We start from the raw sequence: 22316 nt of genomic DNA, 5'->3' as shown, positions 1-22316 counted from the left end.
TTAATATTGATGTCCTACAAAGGTCCGGAACAGTAGACATTTGTAATAACCATGTTATATGATGTATTATGTGAAGTTTGTAATGAAAAATGGGAACTCTTTAGTAGTTATCTTTAAAAAGAATGATGGTAAATATATTTTGTTTCATTTCTTTTCCTACTGCAGTCGGGGAAAAATCAGTAGGCCTCAACCTTCAAGAACAGGGTGTGTATGTACCAGTGAAATGAAAGAAATGTAGTCTAGTGTTTGAATGAATTGCAAGTTGGCAGTTGTCTTTGAAAGCCGAGTACTCAGATTAAAAATATATCTAAAAGTATAGAATTAAAAAGTATACTGTCAGATTTAGGGCACTTGTGTGAAAGGGCTTTAGGGTCTGGTTGCCTCAAAAAGGCAAAACTTAACCCAGTGAAAGTAAGGTGATTTAGAATTTTTCCATTAAGAGTATGAACCAGAATGAGTGCATCTTGGGTCTAAATTCAGATTTGAGAGGGTTATTTGAGAGACTATATTTGTTTAAGCCAAGTGACTAGAGTGTTTGATATATATTGGCAGGGGGCAGATGGGAGGGATTGTAAACAGTAGTGTGTCTTGTGACTTGGCAAAGGAAGAAGGACCTAGCGATGAATGAGTTCGCATTATGTGAAAAGACTAACATTTAAAAAAAGTCATTTGTTTCTTTATCCCATTAGGTGGCATAATGGGTTCATAATTCTGAGACTACATATTTAGAGAAAAATTTGAGGGAAAAATTGTCAGTAAAGATTTTTAAATGATTATTGTATTAGTGACAGTTTTATTTAAGTGTTAGGATAGAACAGCAAGCAGTAATGTGCTTCTGCTTACCCCTTTTCTACTTACTTTTTCAAAGAAATGAGAAATATTTAGAAGACTGGCTTAGACCATTGAGTAACCACGTGGTAATATTAGGGATTAAATATTAGCAGGGACTTACCAATTTTATACAAGGAAATAAATGAATCTTTTTTAGTAACATGAGCTTTTCAAAGCATTTCTTTTCAGACATTCTTTTCAGGCTAGGTGGCAACACAAATGAAAGATGGCATTATGGTGAATTCTAACAGGTGTTATTAAAGGATGATTGGACTTTTTAATTGTATGCATTGCCACCTTTGTAAGTATAAAGAGGAATTAACATTAGGAAAAAGTTAACAGCAAAAAAACACACATGTTAATGTTTTTGAAATTCATGGATTGGAGCAGTAAGTTTGAATTGTGGCATTAGATGGTATCTTACCGTTGAAATCTAAAAATGTGGACAAAATTATATCTCTGGAAACCCAGATTTATAACTGGTATTGGGTCAGTTTTCTAATAGTTGAAATTACATTACACAAAGTATGCAAGTTGTTTGGTTGCTTTAGTTGCAGAATTTTATGATAAGCCCAAAGTATTTATACAGGTTACATATTAGAAATTTAGTGGATTTTTAACCTGGCCTGGGTGTGTACTCCTGGGGAAGGTGAAGAAATTAGTGTGTGCTAATTTCAAAAGTAGTTTGGTCTATTTCAGCAGGTTTTGAAAAGGTGTTATCATGGGCCTAGAGAAATGGGACATTCCTTTTTCTCTCCCTTTATATTATATTTGATATTTGAGAGCAACGGATTTTTGTTAACTATTTTAAATTCTAACTCTCTTGCTTTGTGGATAATTAATTTAAAAATAAATTACAAGTTTAAGTGAGTGGCTACAATTCCTTGTTATGATTGTGTAGTGGTTTATACAGCAGTTGGGCTTTTTCTTATGGAAATGTTATACCTGTGCCAGGGAAATTAACTTCATCCTTCAAGGCCAGAAGTCAGGATATACTAGACAATCCCTGGCCTCCGCCAGCAAAATATTATGTTGGTGATGACTAAATTGGCATTTAGAGGAGAGTTACAGATACAGTAGTTTGTTTGGCAGGCTAAAACTTGGCATCTAAATGGATGTTATTGTCAACCCTGTGTTACGGAATTTTCTGCCTGAATTTTGCTTATTTTCTATGCAGTTATTTTGTTTGTTTCTTGTTACTTTAGAAAATGATAAAATTAATAATTTGTCCAGCATTGAGCTAGATCACTAAATGGTTTTAAGAGATTAAATTTGAAAGATAGATAAGGAATTGAATTTGTTCAGATTTTCTATTCTGTTTCTTGAAATGTATCTATGAGGAAACACCTAAGAAATTTTTATATGTTAAACTTTATCTAATGTCATCTGTCAATGAATTCTGTGGTGAATTTCCCAGATAAATGAAGCTTACCCTTTGAGGCACTTAGAATTAAAAAAACACACAAAAACATTTACTAATTAGGATGGAAATATTCCTAAAATGTGTTTTTTTTAATTGGGGAATATTGGGGAACAGTGTGTTTTTCCAGGACCCATCAGCTCCAAGTCAAATGGTTGTTTTCAATCTAGTTGTGGAGGGTGCAACTCACTGGCCCATATGTTGGGACTTGAACCAGTGACCTTGGTGTTATGAACATGGTGCTCAGTTCTAACCACTGAGCGAACCGGCTGCCCATCAGGGGCTCAGCTCCAAGCTCAAGCTGTTGTGCCCGTTGTTTTCAATCTAGCAGAGGGCGCAGTTCACTGGCCCATGTGGGAATTGAACTGGCAACCTTGTTGTTAAGAGCTCACGTTCTAACCAACTGAGCTAACCAGCCGCCCCGTAAAATGTATTTTCTTAAACTCTGTAATTCCTCGTGATCTAGGTTATTTGTTTTCTTCTTTTTCAAAATACTGGACATTATTCTGAACATCTGTCATTGATACTTATATACCATAGATTACCTAAAACTGTGTACTATGATTTATTAATTTCATTATCTGTTCTTTAAAGTTTTCTTGTTTGTTTTCCTTACTCTCAGGTTATTCTTGCTGCTTACTGTGCCTTGCTGCCTGTTGTGCAATTTCTTCCCTCTTCTATTTTACTGAACTTGATTTGAAGAGGTCTAAGTAACCAGATAAACAAGCTTGTTTGAGCTTAAAAATAAATTTCTAAGTGAGGGTTTGATGGATTTCTCTTCTGAGTGAAGGGTATGAGCTTTATTGTATGAACTTTGTATCATCTATTCTGGCTTTCCATACAGGCTTTTTTTTTTTTTTTTTTTAACTTCCTGGTTCTGTATAATTGATATGGTCCAATACAACCTGAATAAATGTGGTCTTAAGTAGTAAATTATCTATGAAACTTCTCTGAACTTTGCTACATAAATGAACCTGCTCTTACTGTAAAGTAAGTCTTATTCTAATCGGTATGTGAGTTAGTGGCAAAGGACTGAATCTTCTGATAGCTGTTTTGTTGTTGACGGAGATTAGTTTTCCACATCTTGGACATTTCCTTTTGAACACTATACCAGTATGTAGTTCTTAGTTTACTTGTATTCTCTATAAAATTTTATTTTAAACTAGGAAATATTTTAGAAATACAGAAAAGTAACCCATTACCCAAATTTACCAGATATTAATGTTTTGCCCCATTTGCTTCAGACGATGCATGATGTTTTTTGGGAAGTAAAATATCACGGATATCACTAAAGCCCATTTCCATCTCTTCCCACCCCTACCCCCAGAGATAACTTCTCTCTTTGGGTAGGTGAGTAGTATTCCTAAGAATAGTCTTAAAGTTTCATTACATATATAAGTAGCCACAGACAATAAATACCAATATTCTGTATGTTTAACATTTTTACATTAATGGTACTTATTATGACTTTCTGTAACTTTTCCAGTGTCTCTTTTCAGTGTCTCTTTTGTTAGAAAACTTGGCTCAACTTTGTTTACTAATTATTTGCTCCTTATTGTCTTTAGAAATTATAGCCCTATTCCACAAAGACAACAATTATTACAAAATTTTAATGATGAAATCACTTGTTAGGCAGAGTGACTCAGACTTCATTCAGACTGACTGGTATTTGTAATCGTCACGCTGGAGATTTCCTTTTACTAAAATCTCAGGATTTTGGCAATCATAAAAAAACCTTTTGAGTCTTACCATAGTACATGTAAGGTGCATTCCTAAGTGATTGTAGTAAAGATTCATTCAGGAAAAAAAAAATTGTCTCAGATTACTGCCTTCCTAGCTCATAGGAAACTTCCATTGTAAAATTGTTACCAATGGTCAAGCTGCCTCTTTGGAGGAGCCATTACTTGGCATTGGTTCAGCTGAAGTATAGTCTGTGTGGGACTCCAAGAAGACTTAACCCTGGGTTTGAATCAAACAAGGACACACTAACTTTCCATTCTTTAATAGCATCAAATGGAAAAGTTGAAAATGAGCTTGTTATTAACCCAATTTATATGCCAACTTTAACATTTTGCTTCTCTTTTAAGCTTGGAAACTGAAAATCTTAAGCTGAAATTCCTTTAAATTATTACCTGTATTTTTGATAGTGGAACACACAGGTAATATTCACTAACATGATGATGTTAATAAGTGAGAAGTCACATACTGAATCATCAGGCTAGTACTATTGTTGGGAAAGCATCAAAAAGAGCAGTGTTACACAGTGTACTGTCAAACCCTGAAGCATCTGCTTAAGTCTATATGGCTATTTGAAATTACCTTCCTTGGGCGGTGCATATATGCTGATATCCAAAGTGCCATATATTATAGCACATAGTTCTTAAATTTTATATCATTCTGATCAGGCACTTTATAAACTGTTAGGTGAATGCTGTTAGATGACATTTAGAGTAACATCTTTATGATTAGAGCACATTTAATCTTGATCTCTGTGTGCCTTAATAATAACATCTATTAATTACTATGTATCAGGCGCTAAATGCTACAACAAGCACTTTCTATGGATTATCCTGTTGTTTAAAATGCGTCTCTAATATAAGACAGAATATACTGTCCAATTTGTAAAAATTGAGTGGAGTTTATTACTAAGATAAGTATTTTTGTTTCTTTGGTTCTTTCCTCCCACCCTTTCAGAAATGGCAGTATTCCTGAAAAAAAAAAAAAATAGTAGCTGTTCAACAAGTAGCTTAATTCATTAGTATAAACAGGTGGGTTTTCCTCACAGGAGGAACTGAAATATACTTGTAATTGGATGTAGCGCACTGTGCCTTTCCAAAGTACACACTTTCTTTTAGAGTGTTACAGTAGTGGTGAGATAAATGTAATTTGGCATACGAGTATGTAGTGTTGTACAGGTATCTTGACATTGGTAGATTAACTGCTTGGCTACCATGAAATTCACTGTAGATGTTGATGGATGAAAATATGGTTGCCTAGATAAAGATTAAGATGCATAACTAAACCACTGTTATTATTCTGTTGGCATAAATTTCAAACTCTGGAAGGTTTTATTCATTTTACTTTGGAGCACACCCAGTATGTGCTTCATTTCTCTGTTTCCGGATTTTTTGAAGTCATTTTTTGAACAGGCAAAGATTTTTTCTTTTTGTTCAAATGCCGTGCTGTAAATGGACAGTTGGGACATAAAAGTTTTAAGTACTGTTTAGGTATGTTCTGGTGAAATAAACACTGTAAAGGAATATTACCACTTACTAAATTTAAAAAATGTGCACATTAAATGACATTTTTGTTTAGAAACAGGAAGATTTGATTTATGAGAAGGATATTTTTCTGATGAGACAAAATAGTTTCACTTTATATGTTAGAGATTTTGACAGTCTGACAATTATAGTTTATAATTAATCATGTGTATGTATTGATTGTAATAAAATGATTACTCTTAGGTATAGCTTTCTCATACAGATATTACATTATTCCTGTATCCTTACCTAGTTTTGTGGTCTGTTCAATGATCTCAAGGCATTATTGATCTACACGTGAGGGTTTTTTTAGTCTACACAGTGTTTTTGAAAATTTTGAATTAGTTACCATCCATTAAAAAGTGGGCGGTTGCAAATGAAATCTGAATTTGTGGCTTTTTTTTTTTTTTTAATTGGAAGATCTGTCAACAAACACTAAATCTGCTTTTCAGTATAGCAATAATTGGTTGGCTCCACGAAGTGGCTACTCTCCCCTTCCATTATGCATACCTTTCACCTGGCCTACTGCACTCACCTCAGTTGGCCTCTACAGGTATTTGTTTGTGAGTTAGGGCATCTGTATTTTTGTTATTTTAGATTCAGACCATTCAAGTGTCTAAAAATGAATTTGAGGTTTTTTTGGGTTGTTTTTTTTTTTTTTGAATTTGAGGTTTTGTTTAATGTAGGCAGTATATAAAAATAAGATTACAATGAAACTGAAAAATGGGCAAGAGTTATGAACAAGCAATTTGCCGAGGAAAAACTTAGTGCCAAAAAAAAAAAATAATAATGCTTAGTAACCAGTGTTACTACTGATGAGGGAAATGCTAATCTAAACAATGGAATACCATTTAATACCCATCAGATTGTCAACAATTTTTAATTTTTTTGGAGAATGCTGAAAGTGGGATTTCTTTATTCTTTGCTCATGAGAGTGTCAGTTGAGACAACTCTGGAGTATAATTTGACAATTCTTGGTAAAGAAAACGAGTGCACAAGAAACCAAGGACCAAAATATGTATTATAGTACTATCTTAAATATTAATAACAAGAAAGTGAAAATAACCTGTCTTCCTTCAGGAAGGAAATGGATAAATAACTGGTTTATTTATAGAATGGAATACTAGTATGCAGGAGTTAAAATGAATGAATTAGGTATACATCTATCAGCATCTACCCATCTCAGAAACAGTGTTAAATGAAAACAGCAGACTGAAAAAGATTGTATGCAATTTGATACCATTTGTATAAAATTAAAAACATTGTTTGTTGATCTTTATACATGTAGCGAAAGTACTAAGCTTACATAGGAAAGATATACTTTAGCCTTAGGATAGTGGTTAGCTCTAGGGAATGAGGAAGAAAGGAAAGTGCTGTTTTTATTTCTATATTTTATTTTTTTGGACTTGAAGCAAGAAAGACAAAGTCCTAAAACTTTATTTAATCTTGGTGGTTAGTTATTAGTATCTGTTACATCCAAAATGTTTCTTTGGGGGAAAAAATATTTAAAGTGTTTTATGAAGTTTTGACATAGTTTATAATATCAGCTTTCTTCCTCTATCCTTATAAAGGGTCTCATGCTGGGTATGATGTATGGGTTACAATACGTAATTAATTGCAACATATAAGAAATGTTTCCTAATTAAATTTTTTTTTTTGAAAATAAAAAATAATTATGAAGTGGTTATAAATTGAAAATAGATGGTGCTGAGAGGTTTTTGAGTAAAACACTTTGCTAAATGAGAAAAAAAGTGATTATAAATCAAGATTTGAGTAGAAAAAATTGCTTTTATTTTAGTTCACGGGTCGAATGTTTAAGTTCTGTGAAATACTTAAATATTTATTATTTTAATATAACTTGAAAATGTGAATTGCTTTGGATTACTTAAAACTCATTTATTTCTACCATTGATGTATAAATACTCAGTTTAGGTTTTAGTGATGTCTGGGTTTTTAAAAATTGCCTGCAACATACATTAGGCCGAGATGAAGATGTACATATCATTAATCTAGGCTGTTTTCTGACTGCCGGCTTTTCTTTCCCCTTAGGTGAGGCAGGCAACCAATCAGATTGTGATGAACTGTGCTGATATTGACATTATTACAGCGTCATATGTACCAGAGGGAGATGAAGGTAGGAGCTGTTTTCCGTTTTAACTTGCTGTCTCTGTTTTGTGTATGATATGTATTTGTGTGTGTGTGTAATATATACATTTTTAGGTTAAGATGTCCATGTTTATTACTTTAGAAATAGGAAAATTCTTTAGATATTCATGGGAAATATTTGAGTAGTGTAATCTGAGATAAAGGAAATCTACTTTAAACATTAAATTACTTTGTGACACTAGACAGATCACATCTTCCTAAGTGTAAAATGAATATAATACCATGTATATAAAGCTGAAGAGTTATTTTAAAAAGTAAGGACTTTGAACACAAAAGGTTCATCAAGGGGGTTTAGTTCACATGTGGTTGTCTTAAAGATTTTCTTTCCTCTTGAACTATAGATTAAAATTGAGATGATAAATTGCTCATAATTGGGAGAACAATATTTGCTTTATGAGATCGAATATGAAGGTTAGAAGCTAGATGATGTAGTTAGTTACAGGGGAAGAATGAATATACTGTATTAAAAAGAAACGGTATAGAATGTGTAGGAACTCAACAGAACATCTTTAAAATGAGAACTATTTTAGACCTTGTACTTACAATAAGGATGCAATTAAGTAACCAGTTTTGGCCTGAATTGTTATTCCCACATAAGCTGCATTTTCAAAAGTTATCAAGTTTGGCATATATTCACATATATAATGCTGGAACTGACTTGCTTTTTGCTTTTGACTTTACCTTGACATTCCTTGTCAGCATGGTCTATTGATTAGTCTCTACTATTACGATACTTCCTCTTAGAAAGTCTTCTCATTTGATATAAAATAAGTTAGAAATTTGACCTTTTAATTTATGTTTTGTATTGCTGTTTCCCTCTCCTTTGCATTATACTGAAAAGAAGCATACAAGTAACATTTTAAGTCCTGGCAATATTTATTCTATGATTTTTTTCTTAAATTATCTTGTCCATAGAAAGACAAAAAGCAAAGTAAGTAGCAGTTGAGCATATTATTGCCAAGAAGTACTTATGTTCAATTGATTGTAAATGAGATCAAACTGGTACAATTTTAAATTAAAGGACCAGATCCCTCAAATGGACTTTGAATGCATGCCAACTTTTAAAAAATTGTTGGGTGAATGAAAGAGAGATACCTAATTTTTTTTTTACTGAAGAAAAATGGAAGCACCTTAGCCAAGCAAGCTCTCTTTATTGTAGGTAGAGCACATTTAAATTCATTGTAGGCTTTTAAAATGGTGTCCAGTATAGATAGGTAGAGATAGTAAAAGAAATGTGCACCCTCCAGCTGGCATGGTTTCAGCTCAGGTTTCTTTTTTATCTTTCTCTACTAAACTGTCAAGAAAGAAGAATTCAGAAAACTTAAATGTTTTGAATCAGCATAACCGGCTGATGCCAAGCTCGTAATGACCCGAATCTCAAGGAAGCAGCGTTCGTGTTCTCACTAAGAGGGTCAGAAGAGAAATGAAAACTTAGGGGAAATGAAGAGAATTGGGAGAGAATTCAGATAAAGCATTAAATATTTTTAGAGACATAAAATATTTTCCTTAGAACCAGCTAAGGTACATTTCTCAACTCATTTCTCCTACAGCAACAGGAAAAACCTGGAGTCGTATGTAAGCCCATTTACTTTTAGCGTCCAAGAGAATGGGCGCTATTAATATGATATTTTACGGTCTCAGTCAGAAACAAAGATAGATTTGGCTTTCCAGATGTATATGTATATCTTAATTTTGCCCTTGGACACAGTAGCATTTCTTGATTTTTTTACCTTATGGAAGAGTATAACGTTGTTTCTTTAGAAACTAGTGGTTGTGAATCTGACTGCCAGCTCCTTCCAAGGCTGTATGCTGATGGCAGGGGAACAAATGAGTCAGTAGGAGAGATACGTGTTATTAACCCAGCTAATCTCATGTAGTACCTATTAATACTGATGATTACCTTCTGCAGTACCTATTTATATATCTGTAGCCACCAAATCTTGGTGGTTTTAGGTAAAATCAGAAAATTATTTGAAGGCGTGAAATTGTTGCTTCTCTATATAAGTTTTTAATTGATGAAAAAGGCCATCTTGTGATAATGTGCAGTAACCCAAAAAGACCTATTGGCATGTGTCTCTTCAAACTAAGGCGCTGTCTGTTAAACAGAAATAATTTATTTTAAAACCTATTTGAGATCTTTGTAATGTTTTTAAAATGAGAAATCAGTAAGAAAAACGACTGAAAACTGTTTTTGTTACTGTTCTGCACTTCAAGGGTTGGTGAAATCACTAGCACTTAAGCCAGTGCAAGGCGTGCACCTCCCTACACAGTGCAGGCATTAGTATTGTCATCAGCTTCTGCGAGAGAAATACGACACTTTTGAATGCCTGAACTCAGGTCCTGGCAGGTAAAGTGCCTGAACTCAGGTCCTGGCAGGTAAAGAGTCTTTTAATTTATCGTTAGTAGATGGCTTGGGCATAACCACATAGAAAATGATCACTTGTAAGTTTTGTACCAACTTTTCCCTTAGTATACTCTGTCAGGTAATGTAGAATTAGCTGTGTAAGAAAAAGTTTTCCCCTCAGTGACATCATGTTTCATACAAAGTTCTAATGTATAGTTTCAGATCCACCAGCATCACTTTGGTTTATCCAAATAAGGCATGTGAATTTTAACATATTTATTCTTGAAGTAAGATTGTATTTTTCAGTGTGTGCATATGTATGCGTGTGTTTAATGAAAGAATAAAACAGCTTAGTCAGAAATACTGCCAAACGTTAATAATTTCAAGCAAAACTATTAACTTGAAAAAAGGAACAGTTTTTTTCTTTTTTTTACCATCCCCTTCCTCCGTTTTTCAGAATAGTTTTTTAATTAAAAATAATAAAAAGGAATAGTTTCTTATACTTGAACATAAGCCTTTATCCAATTATTAATAGTATATAGTCTGTCATACAATTATGTGTGGATTAGTAATAGCATTAATAAACCACCATCTCTTTGTAAGAGAATTGCTTATGTCCTCATTTTGGAAATACATACACAACTAATTAAATTCTAGCCCTCAAATCAGGAAGATTGAAACAGAAGGGAAAATCATCCATTTCTAATACAAATGTATTGAAATGTGATATAGAATTTCATAAGGAAATTTTGAACCTGAGTATAACTTTAGTTATACTGAGTTTATTTATACTGAGTATAACTTTAGTTATAAAAATATAATAGGGGCCTCAAATCAAAGTTACTGTTAGGGTTAAGCAAATAACAAACATGAATGAATTGGGCTGAATATAGGAAAATAGAAATGTTGGGACAGAGGCTGAACCAGAGAGTGCAAGTCTCACATAAATATATTAAAATTAAAAAAAAAACAACACCTTTTCTGGCCAAACAGAACATATTTGAGGGATGTATTGAGTTCTGTTGAGTTTACAACCTCTGAAGAGGGATTCCAGAGAACTGTGATGTGTTATATGTATTCTTTATCCCTTAGGCATGAAGATAAGACTTGAGCATAGCTGTCTCATTAAAAAGAGGAAAAAGCCTATGAGATTCTTCTAGGTTCTATATTGAAGCTGATATAATGTATAAAATGACATGTTAAATATATTAAGCAAATTGTTTTAGTTTGTTGTGTGTACATTTAAAAGATTCAGAATATAAACAATACCTATTTTTAAGGTAGCTCTAAGAGTTTTTCAAGCACTAAAATGGACTTATGTCTGAGATCATGTTTTTATTTCTGGTTTATTGACTGTTCCCAAGTATATTGAGTTTTGGGAATTTTGAACATAAAGTCTGTTATGTGCTATTACCATTCTGAAGAATGGGTAAATTAGTGCACAAGCTAACCACTATTCCAGGCTACGTTGAGGAACCAAATATCTTCCCAGTTCTTTTTAGAGCAGTTTTAAGTTCACAGCAAAATTCAATAGAAAGTGGAGAGGTTTCCTATATCTCCTCCGTCCCCACCCATGCACTGCCTCCTCTGTGGTCATTCCAAAGCATAGTGGTACATTTGTTAACGGTCGGTGAACCTCCATTGACACCTCATTATCATCCGAAGTCCATAGTTTACAATAGGGCTCGCTCTTGGTATTATACATCCTATGGGTTTTGACAAATGTATAATGACATGTATCCTCCATTATAGTATCATGTAGAATTGTTTTACTACCCTAAAAATCCTCTGTGCTCCTCCCCAACCCCTGGCAACCACTAATCCTTTTACTATCATCATAGTTTTGTCTTTTCCAGAATGTCATATAGTTGGAGTCATACAGTATGTTGCCTTTTCAGATTGACTTCTTTCACTTAGTAATACGCATTTAAGTTTCTTCTCTGTCTTTGCTTGATAGCTATTTCTTTTTAGCTCTGAATAATATTCTGTTGTCTGTATGTACCAGTTTATTTATCCATTTGCCTACTGAGGGACTTCTCTGTTGCTTCCAAATTTTGGCAGTTATGAATAAAAGTGATATAAATATCCATGTCCAGGTTTTTGTGAGGATATGTTTTCAGCTCTTTTGGGTAAATACCAAGGAGTGTGGTTCATGGATCTTATGGTAAGAGTGTTTCTTGTTTTGTAAGAAACTGCTAAACAATCTTCCAAAGTGGTTGTGCCATTTTGCATTCCCACCAGCAATGAATGAGAGTTTCTGTTGCTCCACATGCTTTCCAGCATTTCTTGTTGTCTGTGTTTTAGATTTTGGCCATTCTAACCGGTGTGTAGTGGTGTCATTATTGTTTTAATTTGCAGACTCCTAGTGACATGATGTTGACAAATCTTTTCATATGTGTGCTTGCCATCTGCATATCTTCTTTGGTGAGGTGTCTGTTCAGGCCTTTTGCACAATATTAATTGGGTTATTATTTTTCTTATTGTTGAGTTTTAAGAATTCTTTGTACATTTTGGATTATAGTCCTTCATCAGATGTGTCTTTCTTTTGGTGGTGGTGGGGGGGAACAGGACTTTATTGTGGAACAGTGTATACTTGCAGGACTTTTTTTTTTCCAAGTCAAGTTGTTGTCTTTTCAATCTTAGTTGTGGAGGGTGCCGTTCAGCTTCAAGTTGTCCTTTCAGTCTTAGTTGTGAAGGGCGCAGCTCAGCTCCAGGTCCAGTTGCCATTGCTAGTTGCAACGGGCACCGCCCACCATCCCTTGCGGGAGTGGAACCGGCAACCTTGTGGTTGAGAGCCCATGCTCCAACCAACTGAGCCATCCTGGAGGCAGCTCAGCTCAAGGTGCTGTGTTCAATCTTAGTTGCAGGGGGTGGAGCCCATCATCCCTTGCGGGACTTAAGGAATTGAACTGGCAACCTTGTGGTTGAGAGCCCACTGGCCCATGTGGGAATCGAATCAGTAGCCTTCGGAGTTAGGAACATGGAGCTCTAACCACCTGAGCCACCGGGCCGGCCCATCTTCTCATTCTCTTGACATCGTCTTTCTTAGAGCAGAAGTTTTTAATTTTAATGAAGTCCAGATTATCTTTTTTTTTGTGTGTGGATCATGCCTATGGTGTTATAGCTAAAAAGTCACCACATGATGACAATTCTTAATCTGCCTTTGTAATAGTTTGCATTATAGAGCAAATCCTTTATTTATATTTTAGAAAATGTTAGTGCCAAAATATTTAGAATATTACTCCCCCTTAAAAAAAGATTTAAAAATTCTGGTTAAAAAAAAAAAGTCATTACAGTTCCCAAGGTCAACTAGTTTTTTTCCTGTGTTATCTTCTAGGAGTTTTATAGTTTTGCATTTTGCATTTAGGTCTAATCCATTTTGAGTTAATTTTTGTAAAAGGTGTAAGGTCTGTATCTAGATTAATTTTCTTTGCATGTTTATATCCAGTTCTTTCAGCACCATGTGTTGAATAGCTAGTTCCATTGTATTGCTTTTGCTCCTTTGCGAAAGATCAGTTGACTGTATTTGTGTGGGTCTATTTCTAAGCTCTCTATTCTGTTCCTTTGATCTATTTATCTGTAATTTCTCCAATACCACATCGTCTTGTTTACTGTATCATCATAGTAAGTTTTGAAGTTGGGTAGTGTCAGTCCTCTGACTTTGTTCTTAAATATTGAGTTGGGTATTCTGGAATGTTTGCCTCTCCATATAAACTTGAGAATCAGTTTTTCATCCACAAAATAACTTTCTGGGATTTTGATTGAGATTGGCATTGTCTTCTTATCCATGAACATGGATTATCTCTCAATTTATTTGGTTCTTTGGTGTCTTTCATCAGAGTTTTGTAGTTTTTCTCATTTGGATCTCATATATATTTTGTTAGATTTACACCTAAGTATTTCATTTTGGAGGTGATAATGTAAATAATAATGTGTGTTTAATTTTAAATACCACTTACTCATTGCTAGTATATAGGAAAGTGATTTACTTTTGTATATTAACGTTGTATCCTGCAACCTTGCTGTAATTGCTTATTAGTTCCAGGACTTTTTTGTCAATTCTTTTGAATTTCTATGTGACCATGTTGTTTGTGAACAAAGACCGTTTTATTTCTGCCTTCCCAATAAGTATAACTTATTTCCTTTTCTTGTCTTATTGCATTACCTAGGACTTCCAGTATGACGTTGAAAGGCAGTGATGAGAGGGGACATCTTTGCCTTGTTCCTCATCTTAGCTGGAAAGCTCAGAGTTTCTCACCATTAAGCATGATGTTAGCTGTAGAGTTTTTATAGATGTTCTTTATCAAGTTGAAGTTTATCTTTATTCCTAGTTTGCTGAGAGTTTTTATCATGAATGGGTGTTGGATTTCATCAGGTGTTTTTTCTGCATCTGTTGATAAGATTGTGTGATTTTTCTTTGATAGCCTGTTGATGTGATGGAGTACATTAATTGATTTTTGAAAGTTTAAACAGCCTTGTGTACTGGGATAAATCCTACTTGGTCATAGTATATAGTTCTTTCTATACATTGTTGGATTCAATTTGCTAATAAATTTTTGAGGATTTTTGTATCTATATTCATGAGATATTGGCCTTTAGTTTCCTTATAATATCTTTGATTTTGATATTAGGATAATGCTGACCTCATAGAATAAGTTAGGAGATATTCCTTCTACTTCTATCCTCTGGAAGAGATTACAGAGAATGTGTGTAATTTCTTCCTTAAATGTTTGGTAGAATTCACGATTTAACCCACCTGGGCCTGGTGCTTTCTGTTTTGGAAAATTATTAATTGTTGATTCAATTTCTTTAATGGTTATAGGCCTATTCAGATTTTCTTGTGTAAGTTTTGGCCGATTGTGTGTTTCAAGGAATTGGTCCGTTTCATCTAGGTTATCAAATTTGTGGGCATAGAGTTGGTCATAATATCTATTCCTTTATTATGCTTTTAATGTCCATGGATCTGTAGCAATATCTCTTCTTTCAATTCTGATTTTAGTAATTTGTTTCATTTCTTTTTTTCTTAGGCTAGAGGCTTACTGATTTTGTTGGTCTTTTCAAAGAACCAGCTTTTGGTTTTGTTGATTTTTCTCTGCTGATTTCCTGTTTTCAATTTCATTGATTTCTGCTCTGATTTTTATTATTTCTTCCCTTCTGCTTACTTTGGATTTAATTTGCTCTTCTTTCTCTAATTTCCTAAGATGAAGCTTAGGTGATTGACTTTAGATCTTTCTTTTTTTTTTTTTTTAAAGATTTTATTGGGGAAGGGGAACAGGACTTTATTGGGGAACAGTGTGTACTTCCAGGACTTTTCTCCAAGTCAAGTTGTTGTCCTTTCAATCTTAGTTGTGGAGGGTTCTGTTCAGCTTCAAGTTGTTGTTCTTTCAGTCTTAGTTGTAGAGGGCGCAGCTCAGCTCCAGGTCCAGTTGCCGTTGCTAGTTGCAGGGGCACAGCCCACCATCCCTTGCGGGAGTTGAACCAGCAACCTTGTGGTTGAGAGGACACACTCCAACCAACAACTGAGCCATCCGGGAGGCAGCTCAGCTCAAGGTGCCGTGTTCAATCTTAGTTGCATGGGGCAGAGCCCACCATCCCTTGTGGGACTCGAGGAATTGAACTGGCAACCGTGTGGTTGAGAGCCCGCTGGCCCATGTGGGAATCGAACCAGCAGCCTTCGGAGTTAGGAGCACGGAGCTCTAACCGCCTGAGCCACCAGCCCGGCCCAGATCTTTCTTCTTTTCTAACATATGGTTTCAGTATTATAAATTTCCATCCAAGCACTGCTTTCACTGCATCCTACACATTTTGATAAGTTGTATTTTCATTTTTGTTTAGTTCAAAATATTTTAAAATTCACCTTGAGGTTTCTTCTTTGACCCATGTGTTATATAGAAGTGTGTTGTTTAATCTCCAAGTATTTGGGGATTTTTCTAGCTATTTTTCTGTTATGATTTCTAGTTTAATTCTACTGTGGTCTGAGAGCTGGCATATTATGATTTATATTCTTTTAAATTAATTAAGGTGTGTTTTATGACCCAGAATAGGGTTTGTCTTGGTGAATGTTCCATGTGAGCTTGAGTAGAACTTGTAATCAGTTGTTGTTTGATGAAATAGTGTATAGATGTAAATTTTATTCAGTTGATTGATGATACTTTTGAGTTCAGCTGTATCCTCACTGATTTTCTGCAGCTGGATCTGTCCATTTCTGCTAGAAGGGTGTTCAAGTCTCCAACTGTAATAGTAGATTCATCTTTCTCATTATTTTGTAGATTTTGCCTCATGTTATTTTGACACTCTGCTGTTAAACACATACACATTAAGGATTGTTATGTCTTCTTGGAGTATTGACTCCTTGATCATTATGTAATGCCCTTCTTAATTTTCCTTGCTTTGAAGTCTGCTCCATATGATATTAATATAGCTATTCCCACTTTCTTTTGATTACTGTTAGCATAGTATATCTTTTTCCATCCCTTTTAATATATATGTGTCTTGATATTTATATTTAAAGTGGATTTTTTAAACACAACATGTAGTTGGGTTTTGTTTTCTGAACTATTTTGATAACCTCTGCCTTTTCATTGGTGAATTTAGACCATTGATGTTTCATGTGATTATTGATATTGCTGGATTATTCATATCTACCATATTTGTTGTTGTTTTCTACGTGCTGCCCTTGTTTTTTGTTCCTGTTTTTGTCTTCCACACTTTTTCTGCCTTTTGGATTTAATTTTATATGATGCCATTTTTCTCTCTTTTCTTAGCATGTCAATTATACTTCTTTTTTAAAGTTTTTTTTAGTGGTTGCCCTAGAGTTTGCAATATACATTTACAATTAATCCAAGTCCACTTTCAGATACTATACTGTTTCATAGGTAGTGTGAGTACCTTATTACAGCAGAATATTCCTAATTCCACCCTCCTATCCCTTGTATCATTGTTGTCATTCATTTCACTTACATAAAGGCACCTGCACGCGCACACACACACAAACACACACAAGCCAGCTTAATCAAATACAGTGTTGCTATTAATGTTTTGAACAAACTATTATCTATTAGCTCAATTAAGAATAGGAAAAATAAACTTTTGTATTTTACCTTCATTTTTTTCATTCTCTGCTGCTCTTCCTTTCTTTATGTAAACCTGAGTGTCTGACTTGTATCATTTTTCTTCTCTCTAAAGAACTTTTAATATTTCTAGCAGAGCATGTTTACTGGCAAGAAATTCTCTCAATTTTTGTTTGTCTGAAAAGCATGAGGGGAGTTTTCTCTCATAGTCACCGTTAGGGCCTGGTAGAACTCTTGGAGGTAAAAGAAAAGCATACAAGTCCCTCTGTGACTGGGTCCTCCTGGAATTTTTAACTCTCAGGCTTGTCCACACTGAGCTTCCAGCAGTTTGTCAATTACAGTTCAGGTGTTTCTACCCCAGCACTGGTTGCCAGAGGTGGTTTCTGGTCTGGTGAGTTGTGATGCTTTGTGTCTGACAGTCTCCAATTTTTTTCACAGCAGTTTGCCTCTGTGACTTCACTTCTCTGATGATCTAAGGAGAGTTGTTGATTTTTCAGTTTTTTTAGCTTTTTACTTGTTGTTAGGATAGAGTGGCAACTTCTAAGCTCCTTACACGGAAGACTAAATACCAGAAATCCTCCCAATGATTTTATTTTTATTTCCAATATAAAAGGTTACATTTTTTAATATATAAAAGCATCTGTACCTTTTTGTGGACATATGCTTTCATTTCTTTTGAGTAAATACCTGGGAGTACAATGCCCGCATCATGTAGGAAGTGGAGAATTTTTAAAGAAACTGCCAATTTTCCAAAGTGGTTGTACCATTTTATATTCCCATCAACTGTGTGTGATGGTTCCAGTTGCTCCATATCCTTGCTAACACTTGTTATATTCTATCTTTTAAAGTTTAACTGTTCAAGTGGTTGTGTAGTGGTATATTGTTACGGTTTTAGTTTACTTTTAGGAAAAGGTGTCCTAAATGCTAACGATGTTGGACATCTTTTCATGTCCTTATTTGCTGTCCATTTATCTCCCAAGGTGAAATATCTATTCAGACCTTCGCCATTTGGAGGTGGGGGATTATCATCTTCTTACTGAATTTTAAGAGTTCTTTATAAATTCCAGATACAAGCCTTTGGACATGTTTTTCAGATACTCTCTCCCAGTCTTTGGCTTGCCTTTTCATTTTTGTTACAGTGGTTTTTGAAGAGCAGAAGTTTTTAATTTTAATGAATTCCAGTTTATTGAATTTTCTTTTATAGTTCATGTTTGTTTTGTGACCTATTTAAGAAGTCGTTGCAAAATTCAAGGACATTAATATTATCTTACGTGTTTTCTTCTAGAGTGTTATAATTTTAACTTTTACGTTTAGGTCTTCTATCCATTTTGAGTTAAATTTTATATATGGTATAAAGAGTCCATCTTCATTCTTTTGCACATGTATATCCAGTTCTCTTAGCACTGTTTTCTTCATTGAATGGTCTTAGCACCCTTGTTGAAAACCATCTGACCACATATGCAAGAGTTTATTTTGGAGCTCTCCGTTCTATTCCATTGATCTGTATGTCTCTGTCTTTACGCCAGTACCACACATTTTTTGATTACTGCAGCTGTGTAATCAGGAAATGTGAAAACTGAATTTCATTCTTTTTTTCAAGATTGTTTTGGCTCTTTGGGGTCCTTTGAGATTCCATATGAATTTTTGGATGGCTTTTAAAATTTCTGCACAAAACACTATTGGTTTTTTAAGAGGGATAGAATCTATAGGTTGCTTTGGATATTATGGACATCTTAACAATATTAAATGTTGTAATCCATGAACAAAGAATGTCTTTCCATTTATATCTTCTTTAACTTCTCTCAGCAATGTTTTACAGTTTTCAGTGTATAGGTCTTTCACCGCCTTGGTTAAATTTGTTCCTAAATATTATATATATTATGTATGTGTGTGTGTATATATATATATGTTATTATAAATGGAATGGCTTTGTTAATTTCCTTTTGAGATTGTTCGTTAGTGTATAGAAATGCAACTGATTTTTTTAAAAAAAGATTTTATTGGGGAACGGGCACAGGACTTTATTGGGGAACAGTGTGTACTTCCAGGCCTTTTTTCCAAGTCAAGTTGTTGTCCTTTCAATGTTAGTTATGGAGGGTGCCGTTCAGCTTCAAGTTGTTGTCCTTTTAGTCTTAGTTGTGGAGGGTGCAGCTCAGCTCCAGGTCCAGTTGCCGTTGCTAGGTGCAGGGGCACAGCCCACCATTCCTTGCGGGAGTCGAACCGGCAACCTTGTAGTTGAGAGGACGCGCTCCAACCAACTGAGCCATTCGGGAGCTCAACAGCAGCTCAGCTCAAGGTGCTGTGTTCAGTCTTAGTAATGCAACTGATTTTTGTGTGTTGATTTTGTATCCTACAACTCTGCTGAATTTGTTTATTAGTTCTAACAGGGTTTTGGGTGTGTGTGTTTTTTTGTGTGTGTGTTTGTGTGTGTGTGTGTGTGTAAACGTTAGGATTTTCTACATATAAGATCATTTTGTCTGTGAACAAAGATAATTACTTCTTCATTTCCAGTTTGGTTGCCTTTTATTTCTTTTTCTTGCATAATTACTCTGGCTAGAACCTCTAGTACTCTGTTGAATAGAAGTGGCAAAAGCAAGCATCCTGTCTTGTTCTAGGTTTTAAGGTAAAAACTTTCAGTGTTTCACAAAGTGAGACCATCTTGATCCAGTTGAATCTGTGTTTTTTTCCCCCCTTCAGTTTGCTCTTTTTACTGGTTTGTAGTCCTGTCAGGGATCTTTACTAAGGTTTTTCCTTCCTTTTGGGCCCTGAAATCCAGTTTTTAGTTCTCTACCATTATAAAACTGCTTAAATCTAGGAGTCAGCAAATGTCTTGAGGGAAAATTGAATGAAAAATGTCAGACTTTATCTGTTATTTCGTTTTTCTGGGATCTTGGCCTTTAAATCCTGGCTACTTTGGTAGTCCTGAATTCCATTGTTTTGTCTCCCTAGCCCAGTGAGACTGCTGCAAACTTTATGAGTCTGCTTTCTTCATTAACCTCTATGTTCTGCTTAGAAGTCAGTAAATGCAACAAGAGAATAAAGAACCTCTGAATATAGAGCTGATCTTTGTGTGATTCCCAAACACTTAACATTTTTTTAATCCAGTTTTTATAGTTGTTCTGATACCAGCTAAGCTGTCATAGCCAGAAGCAGAAGGCTAGAGGCGTCATTTTAACATGTGAAATGTAATTCATTGTGAGATCTGTAGCAGAAGATATTTCATCCAACTATTTGTAGGACAAAGATTACTGGCCTTAATCCAGATACAGATTATCATTAGCAAGTATTAAGATAATAGTGTAATGATCTGAAGATTGTTATTAAAGTTTAAAACACTTTTGTAAACATTGCACAAGAATAATTTTTAAAATATAAACAACTATAAAACAACTATGGTTATTTTCATCACATGGTATTTAATATATTGTTTTGCTCATATTTTAAAATTATAGAAGAAATATATGCTGGTTGTAATAAAATAAAACTATAAAATATAAGATGTGAAAGTCCTCCTTTCTCTTCCCTTCATCGTATTACTTATCCCTCCATTCCCAGAAGTAACCATGTTAATACTCTGATATATGAATTCCTTTATACATGCTATTTTCTCTTTAATTACAGAAGTGAGATTATAATATACATAATTTTATAACTTGCTTTGTTAACTTAATGTGGTGTACATCTTTTAAGGCAATCTATGTAAATCTGTCTCGTAAAGGCCTAGTGTTTGTGTAGATGTATCATTTTACAAATCCATTTCTTAATGTTGCACATTTTGGTTATCCCTCCCTTTTTTGGCTATTATAAACAGCAGTACAAAGGACATCCTTTGTGCACCAGTGAGATTGGTATACCTATAAATTGCATCAAAAGTAAGAGTATGTTATATTTTAAACAGATGTCAAATTATCTGTTATAGATATAGATTATCAAATATCCCTCCTAAAAAGTTACATCATTTTACATTCCCATCAAGAGTGTGAGAATGTTCATTTCTTTATCCTGCCATTACACTGGGTGTTGTTATTAATCTATACTGCCATTACATTAGATATTATCAATGTTTCTATTTTCTAATCTGAGAAGTGAAAAACATTGTTTTTATTTGAGCCTTTTATTAAGAGGGATGAATGTACTTTTCATATACTTAGTGGCCTTTTAATTATTTTTTTGGGGGGTGCGTGGAAGGGGAACAGGACTTTATTGGGGAACAGTGTGTACTTCCAGGACTTTTTTCCAAGTCAAGTTGTTGTCCTTTCAGTATTAGTTGTGGAGGGCACAGCTCAGCTCCAGGTCCAGTTGCCGTTGCTAGTTGCAGGGGCCACAGCCCACCATCCCTTGCGGGACTCTAGGAGTTGAACTGGCAACCTTGTGGTTGAGAGGACGCGCTCCAACCAACTGAGCCATCTGGGAGCTCAGTGGCAGCTCAGCTCAAGATGTCACGTTCAATCTGTAGTTGCAGGGGGCGCTGCCCACCATCCCTTGCAGGACTCGAGGAATCAAACTGGCAACCTTGTGGTTGAGAGCCCACTGGCCCATGTGGGAATCGAACCGGCAGCCTTCGGAGTTAGGAGCATGGAGCTCCAACCGCCTGAGCCACCGGGCTGGCCCCCCTGTTAATTTTTATAACAATTATACATCTGTAATTTTTTTGCCCATTTTTGAATTGCTTTGAACATACCTTTTATATATTGTAGATAAACCCTTTGTTTTATATATTGCAAATGTTTTATCAGGTCTGTCTTTTGTTTTTTAACTTTGTTATGATATCTTTTGCCATATTAGTCAAATCTGTCAATTGAGTGAATTTTAAAAGTTAGCTTTCTACCTCAGCTTACTGAAAAGATATTTTGATTTTGCATTTTGAGTTTGAATTCTCTTTTGTGGTGTCTGGCTAGATTTTATATTCTATTTAGTATTTCTGCACTTGATTTAGTATGTGGTATTACAGGTCTACAGATTAGAATTCCTAATTAACATTCTGTGACCATTTGGTCACTGAATAATCTTGGGACTTATTCCAGAAATATTAGAACTTGCCTTAAAATAATCCTTAATAGGATTTATACTAACTTAATATTGAGTATGAGCCATCTACTTCTCTGCCTTCTCTCCCTGGGAATGATGAAAGTGAGACCATTTCAAACAGAAACTAAAATTTTCTCATCTTTTTAGTTCAGATATATTAATAGTTGATCTATACTAGTTATAAGCAAACTTGCCAG

The 22316-nt window shown here is 34.7% G+C and overlaps 1 protein-coding gene across 2 annotated transcripts in view; it reads left to right on the top strand.

Annotated features, from left to right (window-relative positions):
* Positions 1–22316, top strand: part of NPEPPS (aminopeptidase puromycin sensitive) — a 69931-nt gene that overhangs the window by 1433 nt on the left and 46182 nt on the right. For both annotated transcript variants that reach the window (XM_019740636.3, XM_088802225.1), the window contains exon 2: positions 7561–7645. In XM_019740636.3, coding sequence (XP_019596195.1) covers positions 7561–7645 — 85 coding nt within the window. The remainder of the gene's footprint in view (positions 1–7560; positions 7646–22316) is intronic.

The sequence above is a fragment of the Rhinolophus sinicus genome, chromosome 12 (genome assembly GCF_057876585.1).
Source record: "Rhinolophus sinicus isolate RSI-liver-muscle chromosome 12, RSI-T2T, whole genome shotgun sequence".
NCBI classification, from domain to species: domain Eukaryota; kingdom Metazoa; phylum Chordata; class Mammalia; order Chiroptera; family Rhinolophidae; genus Rhinolophus; species Rhinolophus sinicus.
Note: the sequence above shows the minus strand (reverse complement) of the source record. Positions and strands in the feature narration are given on the sequence as shown.